The 17365-nt window shown below is 38.5% G+C and overlaps 3 protein-coding genes across 3 annotated transcripts in view; 1 reads left to right on the top strand and 2 right to left on the bottom strand.

The window, feature by feature from the left end:
- The window catches only part of LOC140535569 (hemicentin-1-like), a 195170-nt gene that overhangs the window by 77793 nt on the left and 100012 nt on the right, over window positions 1–17365 (top strand). The gene's annotated exons all lie outside the window — the stretch shown is intronic.
- Window positions 1–17365, bottom strand: part of LOC140536241 (sialoadhesin-like) — a 58413-nt gene that overhangs the window by 35097 nt on the left and 5951 nt on the right. The window contains 4 exon segments of the mRNA XM_072657964.1: window positions 5295–5552; window positions 5653–5749; window positions 12201–12364; window positions 12448–12705. Coding sequence (XP_072514065.1) covers window positions 5295–5552; window positions 5653–5749; window positions 12201–12364; window positions 12448–12705 — 777 coding nt within the window.
- Window positions 12798–14004, bottom strand: LOC140536242 (uncharacterized). Its single transcript, XM_072657965.1, has 3 exons — window positions 13962–14004; window positions 13256–13732; window positions 12798–13054 (listed from the first exon to the last, which is right to left on the bottom strand). The coding sequence occupies exons 1-3, from the start codon at window positions 14002–14004 to the stop codon at window positions 12798–12800; spliced, it is 777 nt and encodes a 258-aa protein (XP_072514066.1).

The following is a 17365-nucleotide window of genomic DNA, read 5'->3' as shown; positions in this document are numbered from 1 at the left end:
TTTTTTTTTTGTTGTTGTTGTTTTTTTTGTAAATTTGTTTTATCCGAAGATGATATTTTATATGTGATGCAGTTCATATATTATAAATATACAAGACATATTTACCCGGAATATTTGACTCTCACTAAAAACTAAAATGTTTTAAAATGAGTCTCTCACCTCTCTTTACTGAGGGCCATCTACAGTGTGGAAACAACAAGTGACAGCTCTGAGGTTTTAAAATGTTGAAGTACATGTGGTTCACTTTTTTTGTGGCATATCTTCGCCACACTGTGAGACATGAGAAGTCAATCTGAGTGACATCAACAAGCAGACTTGAGCACACACACACACACACAATGGTATAAATTAATAATGTGGGCTATAGTAGGCTATACCATGCCATGCCACGAGGCTTAAAACCACCCAATTAAAGCAAACTTTCCAAAATCTTTTATAAACAAAATCTTTTATAAACAAAAACAAAATCTTTTACGAAACAATTACATATTAAATACTTTTGTTACATATACAGTCAAGTACAAGTATTTGGACAGTGACACTTTTGTTTTTACATTTTTGCTTCTGTACACCATCACAGGGGATTTAGTAATGAAGAATAAAAGAATTAAGAAATATTTGAAGTACTAATCTTTAGCTTTTATTTAAAATATTTAAAGATATGTGGGTGTTATATAATCAAATTATTATCAAAGTCTTATTAGGAAATACCTTCATAAACATAAATGCAGAGGCTTTACTTCAGAATGTAATTACCGGTAACACTCAAGAACAAAAAGTCCATATGTCACAGCCTGATCAGTTCTGAAACAAGATTCTTAAGTAACGGTATAAGAATGCAAATATCAGACCCACATTTTAACAGATCCTCAAGGAATTTACATGCCTAACACACGCCTTCTTTGCCCTCTCCGGCTTTGCCCATAAGAGGTAATGTGAAGCTCCCACACTTTATAGAAGTGGCCGGTCCTATGATACAATGTCCATAGTAAACACTGATATGGGATTGAGTCCATTAATAACATTTACAAACCATTTAGAATTGCGACTGGTTCACATCCCTGGTGGTGGATGACCTCCTACCCTGCAAATTTCAGCGATTACTCTGTTCCCAACACACCTGATCTGGCTAATCAGTTTAATAACAAGCTTTTAATGAGTGAAAGATGGTTTGTTACAACAGGAAAACCCCTAAATCGTTCAGGGCAGGGTGTCCTCTAGGACCAGGGTTGGGAATCACTGACCTCACTCTTCATCCCAGCAGAGGGATGATAGATGTGTACCCCTGCACTTGGATATGTTAAGCAAACATCACCAAACATACCAGCTAGTTTAACAGTGAAATAGACAAAACATTAAAAATAGGCCACTTGGAGCACAATGACAGTGTTTATGACAGGGAACAGACATGGCAAAGGTCTCACCCTGTCATGATGATCTGGTATGACCTGAGGGATCAGGGGCTTTAACGAAGGATTGCTTTGAAGCATAGAAATAACTGACAGTGAGAGCTAGCCACTATTGATGAAGTCCACATCTCCACACATACTGGAAACAGTGTCTTCAGTTACTTCTGTTATTTGCAACATCAGCTAAATCTAAAATGTATTACTGTGTCTGGCTTGCTCTTTATCAGTGCACTTGACTACCAGAGTGTCTCTCAATAGAAGTTTTATAGTAGACATTTCCACTAAAGACCAACAGCTCAACTCCACTTATTAACCTAGTAAATTTCCCCATTAATGAATAATAAATTAATCACTCTTTACTAATTCTAGAAGCACAGAGAGTGTTTTCCTACCTTAATTAAGCGATGTTCATCTCCTAAACTCACAGATAAAATGCAGAGAATTGGAGGAGGACCTTCCAGTTTAAACTGGCAGAAAGCATGTGGTTGTGACTTCTGCTCCATTATCACTGACTACATCTTATGTTTTGCCTGATTACTCAGAATCTGTCTCATTAGCATGATCAGATAAGGCCAGACAGTTCCTGATTGGTTCTAAAAACACACTAAAGCTCATCCTCCCTTATGGGTCAGAGGTTGCTGATGATCATGTTCAGATTCCTCAATTATGAGAACTGAAAGCTGCATCTGTCAAACATGCTCTTCATTTTTTATTAAAAAGTTAATTTGGAGTTTAACCAGCCTGAGTCTTGCTTGCAGTGAGAAACTGTAAAGGTGGGAAGCTCAGGGGTACATGTATAACAACACTAAACCTGACTAAAGAACATCATCAGACTCTAATCAGAAAGATCTCAGTTCTAGCAGAGCTTCACAGATCAGCATCTCACACATTTATATGTTCTCATTTAGGAAAATAAGTCTTTTCACACATTTGAGTTGACGGCCTGTAAAACGTGTCAGTTCCTCTGTAGCTCTGAAATCAAGCCCAGCAGCAGCATCTTCTTACCATCAGTGAACTGGATGTAGAAGATCTAAACTCATTAAAGGTGAAATTATTACTTTATAAACATTTCCACCAAACCTGATGATCATTAAAGTCATATATCTGCTGTTACTGCTGTACTGTCGTCTTCATTCAGGAGTCTGGGTAGTGTCTGTACTGTCTCTATAAGCAGGGACTGTCTCTGTCTGCAGTTTGGGGACTGACAGGAGGAGGGCGCTGTTCTTCATGTTTTCTGCATAGCATAAAGTATAAATTCAGGTTGAACCCAAGAGGAACAGCTCATTCAGACACAACAGTTTAAAAAGATCCTGCAGAAACTCACACATCAGAAATGTGGAGAAAAATAATATTAAGAATTAATAACAAATGAATACAATAAAATTTAATAAAACAATAAATAACATCAATATGTAATAATAATAATAATAATAATAATAATAATAATAAAATAAAGATCTGTCATTTCCATGGTCTTGTAAAACATCCATTCAAAACCCAACTTTATTAAAAGAAGTTAGTAAAATAATTGATTATTGTTATATATTTTTCAGATCTGTTAATCATAAAAGACAATTTTAGTTTTGCATCACTGCATTAATCAGAGCAGTCTGTTTCCTCAGTACTTTTAAGGCCTTTCTCATCAATTCATCGTACGCTCTGACCTCTTTCTAACTAACTGGTGTCTCTGGTTCGTCTCCTTTTCTGACAGAGGGGTGGATTCAGGTCTCAAAGACATGTTGGACCCTACATTAGGACACCTGGGCTGTAGTGGTCTTCATTTATGACCACTCTGAGGACTGAGCTTTCACACGTTTCCAGAAAAGGAGGTTTCGTAACTGAGTAAACCTGCATTCCTGCTCGTTCTACAGACTGCCTTCACTGAACTATACTAAAGCTCACACACCTTAAATTCTAATACACTGCAAAAATAATATGATATCTTAGCAAGAGAACTCCACCTAAATCTAGTCTAAACATCTGATATTTATCATTTTACATTGTTTTAAGATTATTATAGGATTATTCAACTTAACTTTACTAAATTATTTTACACACTTTAAGACATTTTATCTACTGGAAATATTTTATTTTACTGGCAGATCATTTTGCTGGTTTCAAGCTTTATTTCTTGACCAAATCTTAGATAGCTTTTATTTCTGGAATTAAGCACATTTTTATGACAATAAAATAAGATCCTGTTAGTAGATAAAATCACTTAAAACAAGTAAACATGAGTTAATAGAAGAAAATATTATAATATTACTACAACAATCTCACATCTAAATCTCTCTCTCTGCTGCAGATGTGATCAATATTCAGGCTCAGTGTTGGATTCTCTTAGACTGAAAAAAAGATGGCCTGGACTGAAGGTTCAGAGATGAGTAGATGTCGTCAGTGGACCTGGACTGAGGGTTTAGAGCTGTGTAGATGTCGTCAGTGGACCTGGACTGAGAGATCAGAGCTGTGTAGGTGTCGTCAGTGGACCTGGACTGACCAGCCTGTGTGAGGTAAAAACAGAATGAAGCAGAAAATGAGAAGAAATGAAGATCTCCATCGTCTTTGGAGCATTAGGAACTCTTTAGAGATCTAGAGGGAGGGTTTAAAAAGAGACACTCACTGAGAGAGTGTGGTACACCTCATCAGAGGACCTCGCTGTGAGCTGAAGAGCTGTGTACGTGTCATCTTCAGCAGTAGGGTCAGCTTTCTGTTCAGTAGACGGTTAGAGAAGGTGAAGTGATCAGACTGAAGGAGTTCATTATCTACACTCATCAAACAGGTTCACTGTAAACACTTTTACTGAAGGAGGTCAATCATTCTGATCACGACTGACTGACTGTAAACAGAAGCTCTGCAGGTCAGCTCTTAGAACAGCACCTTGGACATCTCACCTTTCCACATCTACATCCCACAAACCTTACAGGTACACTGCCATCTAGAGGACATAGTGTGGTATTACAGTGGTTTACAAAGGTAGTGTTTTAATTCTTCTGCTGGAGACCCACTGACCTGCACCTTCTCTAGAATCCCCGGACCCAACACATCTGATCCAGCTCATGAAGAAGAGACCTGGATCCGGATGTGTTACATCATAGGATGATGAGGCTGTGCAGGGCAGTGGATCCACAGGACCAGCACTAAGAAACAATGCTGTACAGGAAATTACTGCCACCTTCTGGTGACCCTCATTATTGTATGTATTTATTAATGATGTGGTAAATTTACCTGATTTGGTGCAGTGCCTTCATTTCCAACAGCTCTCTTCTTCATCCTGTGATTAAGGTACACCAAATAAAACCATATTAGATTTACTATATGTGAATTATGAATGTTTTGGTTTACTGAGAGAAGAGTTAGAGCTGAACTGTACTGACCTGTAGATGCAAATTAAGACCATCAGCAGGAGAAGTAGAAGAAAACCCACTGCAGCGATCCAAACTGCAGACCTACTCTGAGCTGCTGAGGAAGAAGATCATCTTCATCACTTTACTGTGTCATTATTTAAAGACTGGAGCTATTTACACTATTATTCACCACCTACTCTGAACACTGATCCTCACACTTCCATTCTGAGCTCCAACTGCATTCAGAGCTTCACAGTAGTACAGTCCAGGGTGGTTAGCAGTGATGCTGATGATGCTGTAAGTGTGTCCAGATCCGACAGGTGAGCTTCCACCTTCTTTAAACCAAGTGTAGCTTTGCACAGGTGGGTTTGCATCACTGCTGCAGTTCAGAGTCACTGAACTGCCCTCCACTATTTCTCCAGAGGGACTGATGGACACTGAGACATTCCTTGAAGCATCTACAGCAGATGAAAAAAGTTCTTTGAGGATTTGAAGATTCAGGAAATCACATAATCAAGTCAAATACTGATAATAAACGTACACAGAACATTTAAATAGACAGCAGTGGAGTTTCTCTCTCCAAGTTCATTACGACTCTGGCATGTGTATCCTCCACTGTCCTCAGAGCTGATGTTGGGAAAGCTGTAGGTTTCTCCTTTTCCTACTGATGATGATCCTTTAAACCAGGTGTAGATCTTCACAGGTGGGTTTGCATCACTGCTGCAGGTCAGATTCACTGAACTGTCCTCCACTATTCCTCCAGAGGGACTGATGGACACTGAGACATTCTTTGGAGGATCTAGAGACAGATATGACTTTAGTGTTTCTTGCTAATATCTAATATCACTGTGTAGTTCAACCATTCCCAGAGTTTAGTGAAGAATGTGGACTTTACTCACATCTGACTCTGAGAGTTTGAGCAGTAGAGAGGAGATGTTCAGATCCTCCTACAGCACAGCTATACCTGCCTGCATCCTCACTGCTGACTGTCTGCAGGTTGAGCTGGTTGTTCTTGATGGTCTTTGTGGTTAAAGGACGTCCATTTTTGTACCAGATGAATGTTGGATCAGTCAGACTGCAGGAGGTTTTACATGTCAGATCTGCTGATTGTCCCTCTGTTATTTCTCCAGGAGATTCCACATGGAGCTCTAAGACAGGAAGATCTTTAAAGAAATGTCCAAAGTTGCTAGAAATTTATGTGCAAAGTGCCATATTTTCTCTCTCTCTCTCTCTCTCTCTCTCTCTCGCTCACAAAAAGAAATTTTTAAGAGGTTAAGTATAAAGAACAGCAGTTAGTGCCCTCAAAAATGTCAAAGATGAGATTATATGCAATGAAAATTTACCTGTAACTTTGAGTTTAACTTCAGGTTTTCCCACCTATTTGTCTTTCTCCACATCTGTTGTGATTCTAAATCCGTAATCATGTTCATCCTTCTTCATTACATTACTCAATTTGAGAGAGAAGTGTTTCTGTTCATCAGTTGAACACTGGACCCTGCCTGAGTAATCAGGGTCTTTACTTAGATCAGTCAGTTCCACCCACGGATCTGGAAATTTGATACAAAATGTCTCCATCACTGTAAGACCTTCTGGGAGTGTAAAAGTGCCATTCATAAACACTGTGGATCCTTTCAAAGCACAGATTTTCTGCTGGTTGTAGTTCACACTCCACTCTGCTCCAGAAGCTCCTGAAACATATGATGCAGTAAAGATCTGATTACAGAGGCTGGAGCCCATCAGACAGTCAGAGTTACTGTAGCTTACAGCGTCACTTCTCTCCTCTCTAACTCCAGCAGCTATTGAACAACACTGAGCTGATTCTGAGAGAAACCACAAAGAGAGAAGAGCTCTGAGAGTCTTGCAGCAGGGTGAGGGAGGGGGTCGGAGAGAAGCAGGAATCAGCAGCTCTGAACAGCTCTAGTTCTAGTCAAGAACAGCTTAATGATCAGTTAAGCAGTGAATCACTACAGTAATGATGAAAGAGGTTTGTGAGGGGAAATAAAGGGAGCTGGTGTAGTGATGGTGTTACAGTAGGATCTGCTGACTCACCCACAACCATGAGCAGAAACACCAGAGGAAGAGGAGGAGCCATTCTCAGTGACTTCACAGCCTATCAAATATCAAGCAAGTGGAGGCTGTGTAAATACTTTTTTTTTTTGTATGTTTTTTTTTTTTTTTTGTAAATTTGTTTTATCAAAAGATGATATTTTATATGTGATGCAGTTCATATATTTTAAATATACAAGACATATTTACCTGGAATATTTGACTCTCACTAAAAACTAAAATGTTTTAAAATGAGTCTCTCACCTCTCTTTACTGAGGGCCATCTACAGTGTGGAAAAAACAAGTGACAGCTCTGAGGTTTTAAAATGTTGAAGTACATGTGGTTCACTTTTTTTGTGGCATATCTTCGCCAGAGAGAAGTCAATCTGAGTGACATCAACAAGCAGACTTGCGCATATATATATATATATAATCATCCATGCATTTTTTTTTTCATATTTACATTCCTGTACAATTAAACACTCCCATTTATTTACACAATGAAACAGTATAATATCTCAAATACCAGGATTATGGCATGTGTATATGTTTAAAAGTTATGTTTAAAATATTTAATGTTGCCCCAGAATGGAGATCTGTGTTTATCTTGGTATAAATTAATAATGTGGGCTATAGTAGGCTATTCTATGCCATGCAACGAGGCTGAAAACCACCCAATTAAAGCAAACATTGCAAAATCCTTTATAAACAAAATGCGAAACAATTACATATTAAATACTTTTGTTACATATACAGTCAAGTACAAGTATTTGTACAGTGACACTTTTATTTTTACATTTTTGCTTCTGTACACCATCACAGGTAATTTAGTAATGAAGAGTGAAGAAATTAAGAAGTGGATGAAGTACTGACCTTTAGCTTTTACTCAAAATATTTAAAGATATTAAATTGCTATTTGTGAATTACAGCTAGTTTTACAGTGTCCCACTTTACAACATCTAGGATGTGGGTGTTATATAATCAAAGTCTAAATAAGACATGCCTTCATAAATTCAGGATGCAATTACCGGTAACACTCAAGAACAAAAAGTCCATGTGTCTAACAGCCTGATCAGATCTGAAACAAGATTCTTAAGTAACGGTATAAGAATACAAATATCAGACCCACATTTTAACAGATCCTCAAGGAATTTACATGCCTAACACACGCCTTTTTTGCCATCTCCGACTTTGCCCATAGTAGGTAATGTGAAGCTCCCACACTTTATAGAAGTGGCCAGTCCTATGATCCAATGTCCATAGTAAACACTGATATGGGATTGAGTCCATTAATAACATTTACAAACCATTTAGAATTGCGACTGGTTCACATCCCTGGTCGTGGATGACCTCCTACCCTGCATATTTTAGTGATTACTCTGTTCCCAACACACCTGATCTGGCTAACCAGCTTAGTAACAAGCTTTTAATGAGTGAAAGATGGTTTGTTACAACAGGAAAACCCCTAAATCGTTCAAGGCAGGGTGTCCTTCAGGACCAGGGTTCGGAATTACTGACCTCACTCTTCATCCCAACAGAGGGATGATGGATGTGTATCCTGCATTTGGATACGTTAAGCAAACATCACCAAACATACCAGCTAGTTTATTAGTGAAATAGACAAAACATTAAAAATAGGCCACTTAGAGCACAACTGTGTTTATAACAGGGAACAGACATGGCAAAGGTCTCACCCTGTCATGATGATCTGGTATGACCTGAGGGATCAGGGGCTATAACGAAGGATTGCTTTGAAGCATAGAAATAACTGACAGTGAGAGCTAGCCACTATTGATGAAGTCCACATCTCCACACATACTGGAAACAGTGTCTTCAGTGACTTCTGTTATTTGCAACATCAGCTAAATCTAAAATGTATTACTGTGTCTGGCTTGCTCTTTATCAGTGCACTTGACTACCAGAGTGTTTCTCAATAGAAGTTTTATAGTAGACATTTCCACTAGAGACCAACAGCTCAACTCCACTTATTAACCTAGTAAATTTCCCCATTAATAAATAATAAATTCATCACTACTTATTAATTCTAGAAGCACAGAGAGTGTTTTCCTACCTTAATTAAGCGATGTTCATCTCCTGAACTCACAGATAAAATGCAGAGAATTGGAGGAGGATCTTCCAGTTTAAACTGGTAGAAGGCATGTGGTTGTGACTTCTGCTCCATTATCACTGACTACATCTTATGTTTTGCCTGATTACTCAGAATCTGTCTCATTAGCATGATCAGATAAGGCCAGACAGTTCCTGATTGGTTCTAAAAACACACTAAAGCTCATCCTCCCTTATGGGTCAGAGGATGCTGATTATCATGTTCAGATTCCTCAATTATGAGAACTGAAAGCTGCATCTGTCAAACATGCTCTTCATTTTTTATTAAAAGGTTAATTTGGAGTTTGACCAGCCTGAGTCTTACTTGCAGTGAGAAACTGTATAGGTGGGAGGCACAGGGGTACATGTATAACAACACTAAACCTGACTAAAGAACATCATCAGACTCTAATCAGAAAGATCTCAGTTCTAGCAGAGCTTCACAGATCAGCATCTCACACATTTATATGTTCTCATTTAGGAAAAGAAGTCTTTTCACACATTTCAGTTGACGGCCTGTAAAACGTGTCAGTTCCTCTGTAGCTCTGAAATCAAGCCCAGCAGCAGCATCTTCTTACCATCAGTGAACTGGATGTAGAAGATCTAAACTCATTAAAGGTGAAATTATTACTTTATAAACATTTCCACCAAACCTGATGATCATTAAAGTCATATATCTGCTGTTATTGCTGTACTGTCGTCTTCATTCAGGGGTCTGGGTAGTGTCTGTACTGTCTCTATAAGCAGTACTGAGGTGTGACGTCATCACTGGTGGGACTGTTCTTCATGTTTTCTGCATAGCATAAAGTATAAATTCAGGTTGAACCCAAGAGGAACAGCTCATTCAGACACAACAGTTTAAAAAGATCCTGCAGAAACTCACACATCAGAAATGTGGAGAAAAATAATATTAAGAATTAATAACAAATGAATACAATAAAATTTAATAAAACAATAAATACCATCAATATGTAATAATAATAATAATAATAATAATAATAAAATAAAGATCTGTCATTTCCATGGTCTTGTAAAACATCCATTCAAAACCCAACTTTATTAAAAGAAGTTAGTAAAATAATTGATTATTGTTATATATTTTTCAGATCTGTTAATCATAAAAGACAATTTTAGTTTTGCATCACTGCATTAATCAGAGCAGTCTGTTTCCTCAGTACTTTTAAGGCCTTTCTCATCAATTCATCGTACGCTCTGACCTCTTTCTAACTAACTGGTGTCTCTGGTTCGTCTCCTTTTCTGACAGAGTGGTGGATTCAGGTCTCAAAGACATGTTGGACCCTACATTAGGACACCTGGGCTGTAGTGGTCTTCATTTATGACCACTCTGAGGACTGAGCTTTCACACGTTTCCAGAAAAGGAAGTTTCGTAACTGAGTAAACCTGCATTCCTGCTCGTTCTACAGACTGCCTTCACTGAACTATACTGAAGCTCACACACCTTAAATTCTAATACACTGCAAAAATAATATGATATCTTAGCAAGAGAACTCCACCTAAATCTAGTCTAAACATCTGATATTTATCATTTTAAATTGTTTTAAGATTATTATAGGATTATTCAACTTAACTTTACTAAATTATTTTACACACTTTAAGACATTTACTCTACTGGAATTATTTTATTTTACTGGCAGATCATTTTGCTGGTTTCAAGCTTTATTTCTTGACCAAATCTGAGATAGACATTTTTTATATGACAATAAAATAAGATCCTGTTAGTAGATAAAATCACTTAAAACAAGTAAACATGAGTTAATAGAAGAAAATATTATATTATTACTACAAAAATCTCACATCTAAATCTCTCTCTCTGCTGCAGATGTGATCAATATTCAGGCTCAGTGTTGGATTTTCTTAGACTGAAAAAAAGATGGCCTGGACTGAAGGTTCAGAGATGAGTAGGTGTCGTCAGTGGACCTGGACTGAGGGTTCAGAGCTGTGTAGGTGTCGTCAGTGGACCTGGACTGAGGGTTCAGAGCTGTGTAGGTGTCGTCAGTGGACCTGGACTGAGGGTTCAGAGCTGTGTAGGTGTCGTCAGTGGACCTGGACTGAGGGTTTAGAGCTGTGTAGGTGTCGTCAGTGGACCTGGACTGAGGGTTCAGAGCTGTGTAGGTGTTGTCAGTGGACCTAGACTTACCAGCCTGTGTGAGGTAAAAACAGAATGAAGCAGAAAATGAGAAGAAATGAAGATCTCCATCGTCTTTGGAGAATTAGGAACTCTTTAGAGATCTAGAGGGAGGGTTTAAGAAGAGATACTCACTGAGTGTGGTACACATCATCAGAGGACCTCGCTGTGAGCTGAAGAGCTGTGTACGTGTCATCTTCAGCAGTAGGGTCAGCTTTCTGTTCAGTAGACGGTTAGAGAAGGTAAAGTGATCAGACTGAAGGAGTTCATTATCTACACTCATCAAACAGGTTCACTGTAAACACTTTTACTGAAGGAGGTCAATCATTCTGATCACGACTGACTGACTGTAAACAGAAGCTCTGCAGGTCAGCTCTTAGAACAGCACCTTGGACATCTCACCTTTCCACATCTACATCCCACAAACCTTACAGGTACACTGCCATCTAGAGGATATAGTGTGGTATTACAGTGGTTTACAAAGGTAGTGTTTTAATTCTTCTGCTGGAGACCCACTGACCTGCACCTTCTCTAGAATCCCCGGACCCAACACATCTGATCCAGCTCATGAAGTAGAGACCTGGATCAGGATGTGTTACATCATAGGATGATGAGGCTGTGCAGGGCAGTGGATCCACAGGAACAGCACTAAGAAACAATGCTGTACAGGAAATTACTGCCACCTTCTGGTGACCCTAATTATTGTATGTATTTATTAATGATGTGGTAAACGTACCTGATTTGGTGCAGTGCCTTCATTTCCAACAGCTCTCTTCTTCATCCTGTGATTAAGGTACACCAAATAAAACCATATTAGATTTACTATATGTGAATTATGAATGTTTTGGTTTACTGAGAGAAGAGTTAGAGCTGAACTGTACTGACCTGTAGATGCAAATTAAGACCATCAGCAGGAGAAGTAGAAGAAAACCCACTGCAGCGATCCAAACTGCAGACCTACTCTGAGCTGCTGAGGAAGAAGATCATCTTCATCACTTTACTGTGTCATTATTTAAAGACTGGAGCTATTTACACTATTATTCACCACCTACTCTGAACACTGATCCTCACACTTCCATTCTGAGCTCCAACTGCATTCAGAGCTTCACAGTAGTACAGTCTAGGGTGGTTAGCAGTGATGCTGATGATGCTGTAAGTGTGTCCAGATCCGACAGGTGAGCTTCCACCTTCTTTAAACCAAGTGTAGCTCTGCACAGGTGGGTTTGCATCACTGCTGCAGTTCAGAGTCACTGAACTGCCCTCCACTATTTCTCCAGAGGGACTGATGGACACTGAGACATTCCTTGAAGCATCTACAGCAAATGAAAAAAGTTCTTTGAGGATTAGAAGTTTCAGGAAATCACATAATCAAGTAAAATACTGATATTAAACGTACACAGAACATTTAAATAGACAGCAGTGGAGTTTCTCTCTCCAAGTTCATTGCGACTCTGGCATGTGTATCCTCCACTGTCCTCAGAGCTGATGTTGGGAATGCTGTAAGTTTCTCCTTTTCCTACTGATGATGATCCTTTAAACCAGGTGTAGATCTTCACAGGTGGGTTTGCATCACTGCTGCAGGTCAGATTCACTGAACTGTCCTCCACTATTCCTCCAGAGGGACTGATGGACACTGATACACTCTTTCGAAGATCTAGAGACAGATATGACTTTAGTGTCTCTTGCTAATATCTAATATCACTGTGTAGTTCAACCATTCCCAGAGTTTAGTGAAGAATGTGGACTTTACTCACATCTGACTCTGGGAGTTTGAGCAGTAGAGGGGAGATGTTCAGATCCTCTTACAGCACAGCTATACCTGCCTGCATCCTCACTGCTGACTGTCTGCAGGCGGAGCTGGTTTTTCTTGATGGTCTTTGTGGTTAAAGGACGTCCATTTTTGTACCAGATGAATGTTGGATCAGTCAGACTGCAGGTGGTTTTACACGTCAGCACTGCTGATTGTCCCTCTGTTACTTCTCCAGGAGATTCCACATGGAGCTCTAAGACAGGAAGATCTTTAAAGAAATGTCCAAAGTTGCTAGACATTTATGTGCAAAGTGCCATATTCTCTCTCTCTCTCTCTCTCTCTCTCTCTCTCTCTCTCGCTCACAAAAAGAAATTTTTAAGAGGTTAAGTATAAAGAACAGCAGGTAGTGCCCTCAGAAATGTCAAAGATGAGATTATATGCAATGAAAATTTACCTGTAACTTTGACTTTAACTGCAGGTTTTCCCACCCATTTGTCTTTCTCCACATCTGTTGTGATTCTAAATCCATAATCATGTTCATCCTTCTTCATTACATTACTCAATTTGAGAGAGAAGTGTTTCTGTTCATCAGTTGAACACTGGACCCTGCCTGAGTAATCAGGGTCTTTACTTAGATCAGTCAGTTCCACCCACGGATCTGGAAATTTGATACAAAATGTTTCCATCACTGTAAGACCTTCTGGGAGTGTAAAAGTGCCATTCATAAACACTGTGGATCCTTTCAAAGCACAGATTTTCTGCTGCTTGTAGTTCACACTCCACTCTGCTCCAGAAGCTCCTGAAACATATGATGCAGTAAGGATATGAGTACAGAGGCTGGAGCCCATCAGACAGTCACAGTTACTGTATCTTACAGCTTCACCTCTCTCCTCTCTAACTCCAGCAGCTACTGAACAACACTGAGCTGATTCTGAGAGAAACCACAAAGAGAGAAGAGCTCTGAGAGTCTTGCAGCAGGGTGAGGGAGGGGGTCGGAGAGAAGCAGGAATCAGCAGCTCTGAACAGCTCTAGTTCTAGTCAAGAACAGCTTAATGATCAGCTAAGCACTGTATCACTACAGTAATGATGAAAGAGGTTTGTGAGGGGAAATAAAGGGAGCAGGTGTAGTGATGGTGTTACAGTAGGATCTGCTGACTCACCCACAACCATGAGCAGAAAGACCAGAGAAGGAGGAGGAGCCATTCTCAGTGACTTCACAGCCTATAAAAAATCAAGCAAGTAGAGGCTGTGTAAATACTTTTGTTTTTGTATGTTTTTTTTTTTGCAAGTGTTTTTTATTAGAAGATGATATTTTATATGTGATGCAGTTCATATATTATAAATATACAAGACATATTTACCCGGAATATTTGACTCTCACTAAAAACTAAAATGTTTTAAAATGAGTCTCTCACCTCTCTTTACTGAGGGCCATCTACAGTGTGGAAACAACAAGTGACGGCTCTGAGGTTTTACATGTGGTTCACTTTTTTTGTGGCATATCTTCGCCACACTGTGAGACATGAGAAGTCAATCTGAGTGACATCAACAAGCAGACTTGCGCATATATATATATATATATATATATATATATATATATATATATATATATCATCCATACATTTTTTTTTCATATTTACATTCCTGTACAATTAAACACTCCCATTTATTTACACAATGAAACAGTATAATAACTCAAATACCAGGATTATGGCATGTGTATATGTTTAAAAGTTATGTTTAAAATATTTAATGTTGCCCCAGAATGGAGATCTGTGTTTATCTTGGTATAAATTAATAATGTGGGCTATAGTAGGCTATTCTATGCCATGCAACGAGGCTGAAAACCACCCAATTAAAGCAAACATTGCAAAATCCTTTATAAACAAAATGCGAAACAATTACATATTAAATACTTTTGTTACATATACAGTCAAGTACAAGTATTTGGACAGTGACACTTTTGTTTTTACATTTTTGCTTCTGTACACCATCACAGGTAGTTTAGTAATGAAGAGTGAAGAAATTAAGAAGTGGATGAAGTACTGACCTTTAGCTTTTATTCAAAATATTTAAAGATATTAAATTGCTATTTGTGAATTACAGCTAGTTTTACAGTGTCCCACTTTACAACATCTAGGATGTGGGTGTTATATAATCAAAGTCTAAATAAGACATGCCTTCATAAATTCAGGATGCAATTACCGGTAACACTCAAGAACAAAAAGTCCATATGTCTAACAGCCTGATCAGATCTGAAACAAGATTCTTAAGTAACGGTATAAGAATACAAATATCAGACCCACATTTTAACAGATCCTCAAGGAATTTACATGCCTAACACACGCCTTTTTTGCCATCTCCGACTTTGCCCATAGTAGGTAATGTGAAGCTCCCACACTTTATAGAAGTGGCCAGTCCTATGATCCAATGTCCATAGTAAACACTGATATGGGATTAAGTCCATTAATAACATTTACAAACCATTTAGAATTGCGACTGGTTCACATCCCTGGTCGTGGATGACCTCCTACCCTGCATATTTTAGTGATTACTCTGTTCCCAACACACCTGATCTGGCTAACCAGCTTAGTAACAAGCTTTTAATGAGTGAAAGATGGTTTGTTACAACAGGAAAACCCCTAAATCGTTCAAGGCAGGGTGTCCTTCAGGACCAGGGTTCGGAATTACTGACCTCACTCTTCATCCCAGCAGAGGGATGATAGGTGTGTATCCTGCACTTGGATACGTTAAGCAAACATCACCAAACATACCAGCTAGTTTAACAGTGAAATAGACAAAACATTAAAAATAGGCCACTTAGAGCACAACTGTGTTTATAACAGGGAACAGACATGGCAAAGGTCTCACCCTGTCATGATGATCTGGTATGACCTGAGGGATCAGGGGCTATAACGAAGGATTGCTTTGAAGCATAGAAATAACTGACAGTGAGAACTAGCCACTATTGATGAAGTCCACATCTCCACACATACTGGAAACAGTGTCTTCAGTGACTTCTGTTATTTGCAACATCAGCTAAATCTAAAATGTATTACTGTGTCTGGCTTGCTCTTTATCAGTGCACTTGACTACCAGAGTGTTTCTCAATAGAAGTTTTATAGTAGACATTTCCACTAGAGACCAACAGCTCAACTCCACTTATTAACCTAGTAAATTTCCCCATTAATAAATAATAAATTCATCACTACTTATTAATTCTAGAAGCACAGAGAGTGTTTTCCTACCTTAATTAAGCGATGTTCATCTCCTGAACTCACAGATAAAATGCAGAGAATTGGAGGAGGATCTTCCAGTTTAAACTGGTAGAAGGCATGTGGTTGTGACTTCTGCTCCATTATCACTGACTACATCTTATGTTTTGCCTGATTACTCAGAATCTGTCTCATTAGCATGATCAGATAAGACCAGACAGTTCCTGATTGGTTCTAAAAACACACTAAAGCTCATCCTCCCTTATGGGTCAGAGGTTGCTGATGATCATGTTCAGATTCCTCAATTATGAGAACTGAAAGCTGCATCTGTCAAACATGCTCTTCATTTTTTATTAAAAGGTTAATTTGGAGTTTGACCAGCCTGAGTCTTACTTGCAGTGAGAAACTGTATAGGTGGGAGGCACAGGGGTACATGTATAACAACACTAAACCTGACTAAAGAACATCATCAGACTCTAATCAGAAAGATCTCAGTTCTAGCAGAGCTTCACAGATCAGCATCTCACACATTTATATGTTCTCATTTAGGAAAAGAAGTCTTTTCACACATTTCAGTTGACGGCCTGTAAAACGTGTCAGTTCCTCTGTAGCTCTGAAATCAAGCCCAGCAGCAGCATCTTCTTACCATCAGTGAACTGGATGTAGAAGATCTAAACTCATTAAAGGTGAAATTATTACTTTATAAACATTTCCACCAAACCTGATGATCATTAAAGTCATATATCTGCTGTTATTGCTGTACTGTCGTCTTCATTCAGGGGTCTGGGTAGTGTCTGTACTGTCTCTATAAGCAGTACTGAGGTGTGACGTCATCACTGGTGGGACTGTTCTTCATGTTTTCTGCATAGCATAAAGTATAAATTCAGGTTGAACCCAAGAGGAACAGCTCATTCAGACCCAACAGTTTAAAAAGATCCTGCAGAAACTCACACATCAGAAATGTGGAGAAAAATAATATTAAGAATTAATAACAAATGAATACAATAAAATTTAATAAAACAATAAATAACATCAATATGTAATAATAATAATAATAATAATAATAATAATAATAAAATAAAGATCTGTCATTTCCATGGTCTTGTAAAACATCCATTCAAAACCCAACTTTATTAAAAGAAGTTAGTAAAATAATTGATTATTGTTATATATTTTTCAGATCTGTTAATCATAAAAGACAATTTTAGTTTTGCATCACTGCATTAATCAGAGCAGTCTGTTTCCTCAGTACTTTTAAGGCCTTTCTCATCAATTCATCGTACGCTCTGACCTCTTTCTAACTAACTGGTGTCTCTGGTTCGTCTCCTTTTCTGACAGAGTGGTGGATT

The sequence above is a fragment of the Salminus brasiliensis genome, chromosome 15, assembly GCF_030463535.1.
Source record: "Salminus brasiliensis chromosome 15, fSalBra1.hap2, whole genome shotgun sequence".
Classification (NCBI taxonomy): Eukaryota; Metazoa; Chordata; class Actinopteri; order Characiformes; family Bryconidae; genus Salminus; species Salminus brasiliensis.
The sequence above is the reverse complement of the archived record's forward strand: the minus strand, read 5'-3'. Positions and strand labels throughout refer to the sequence as shown.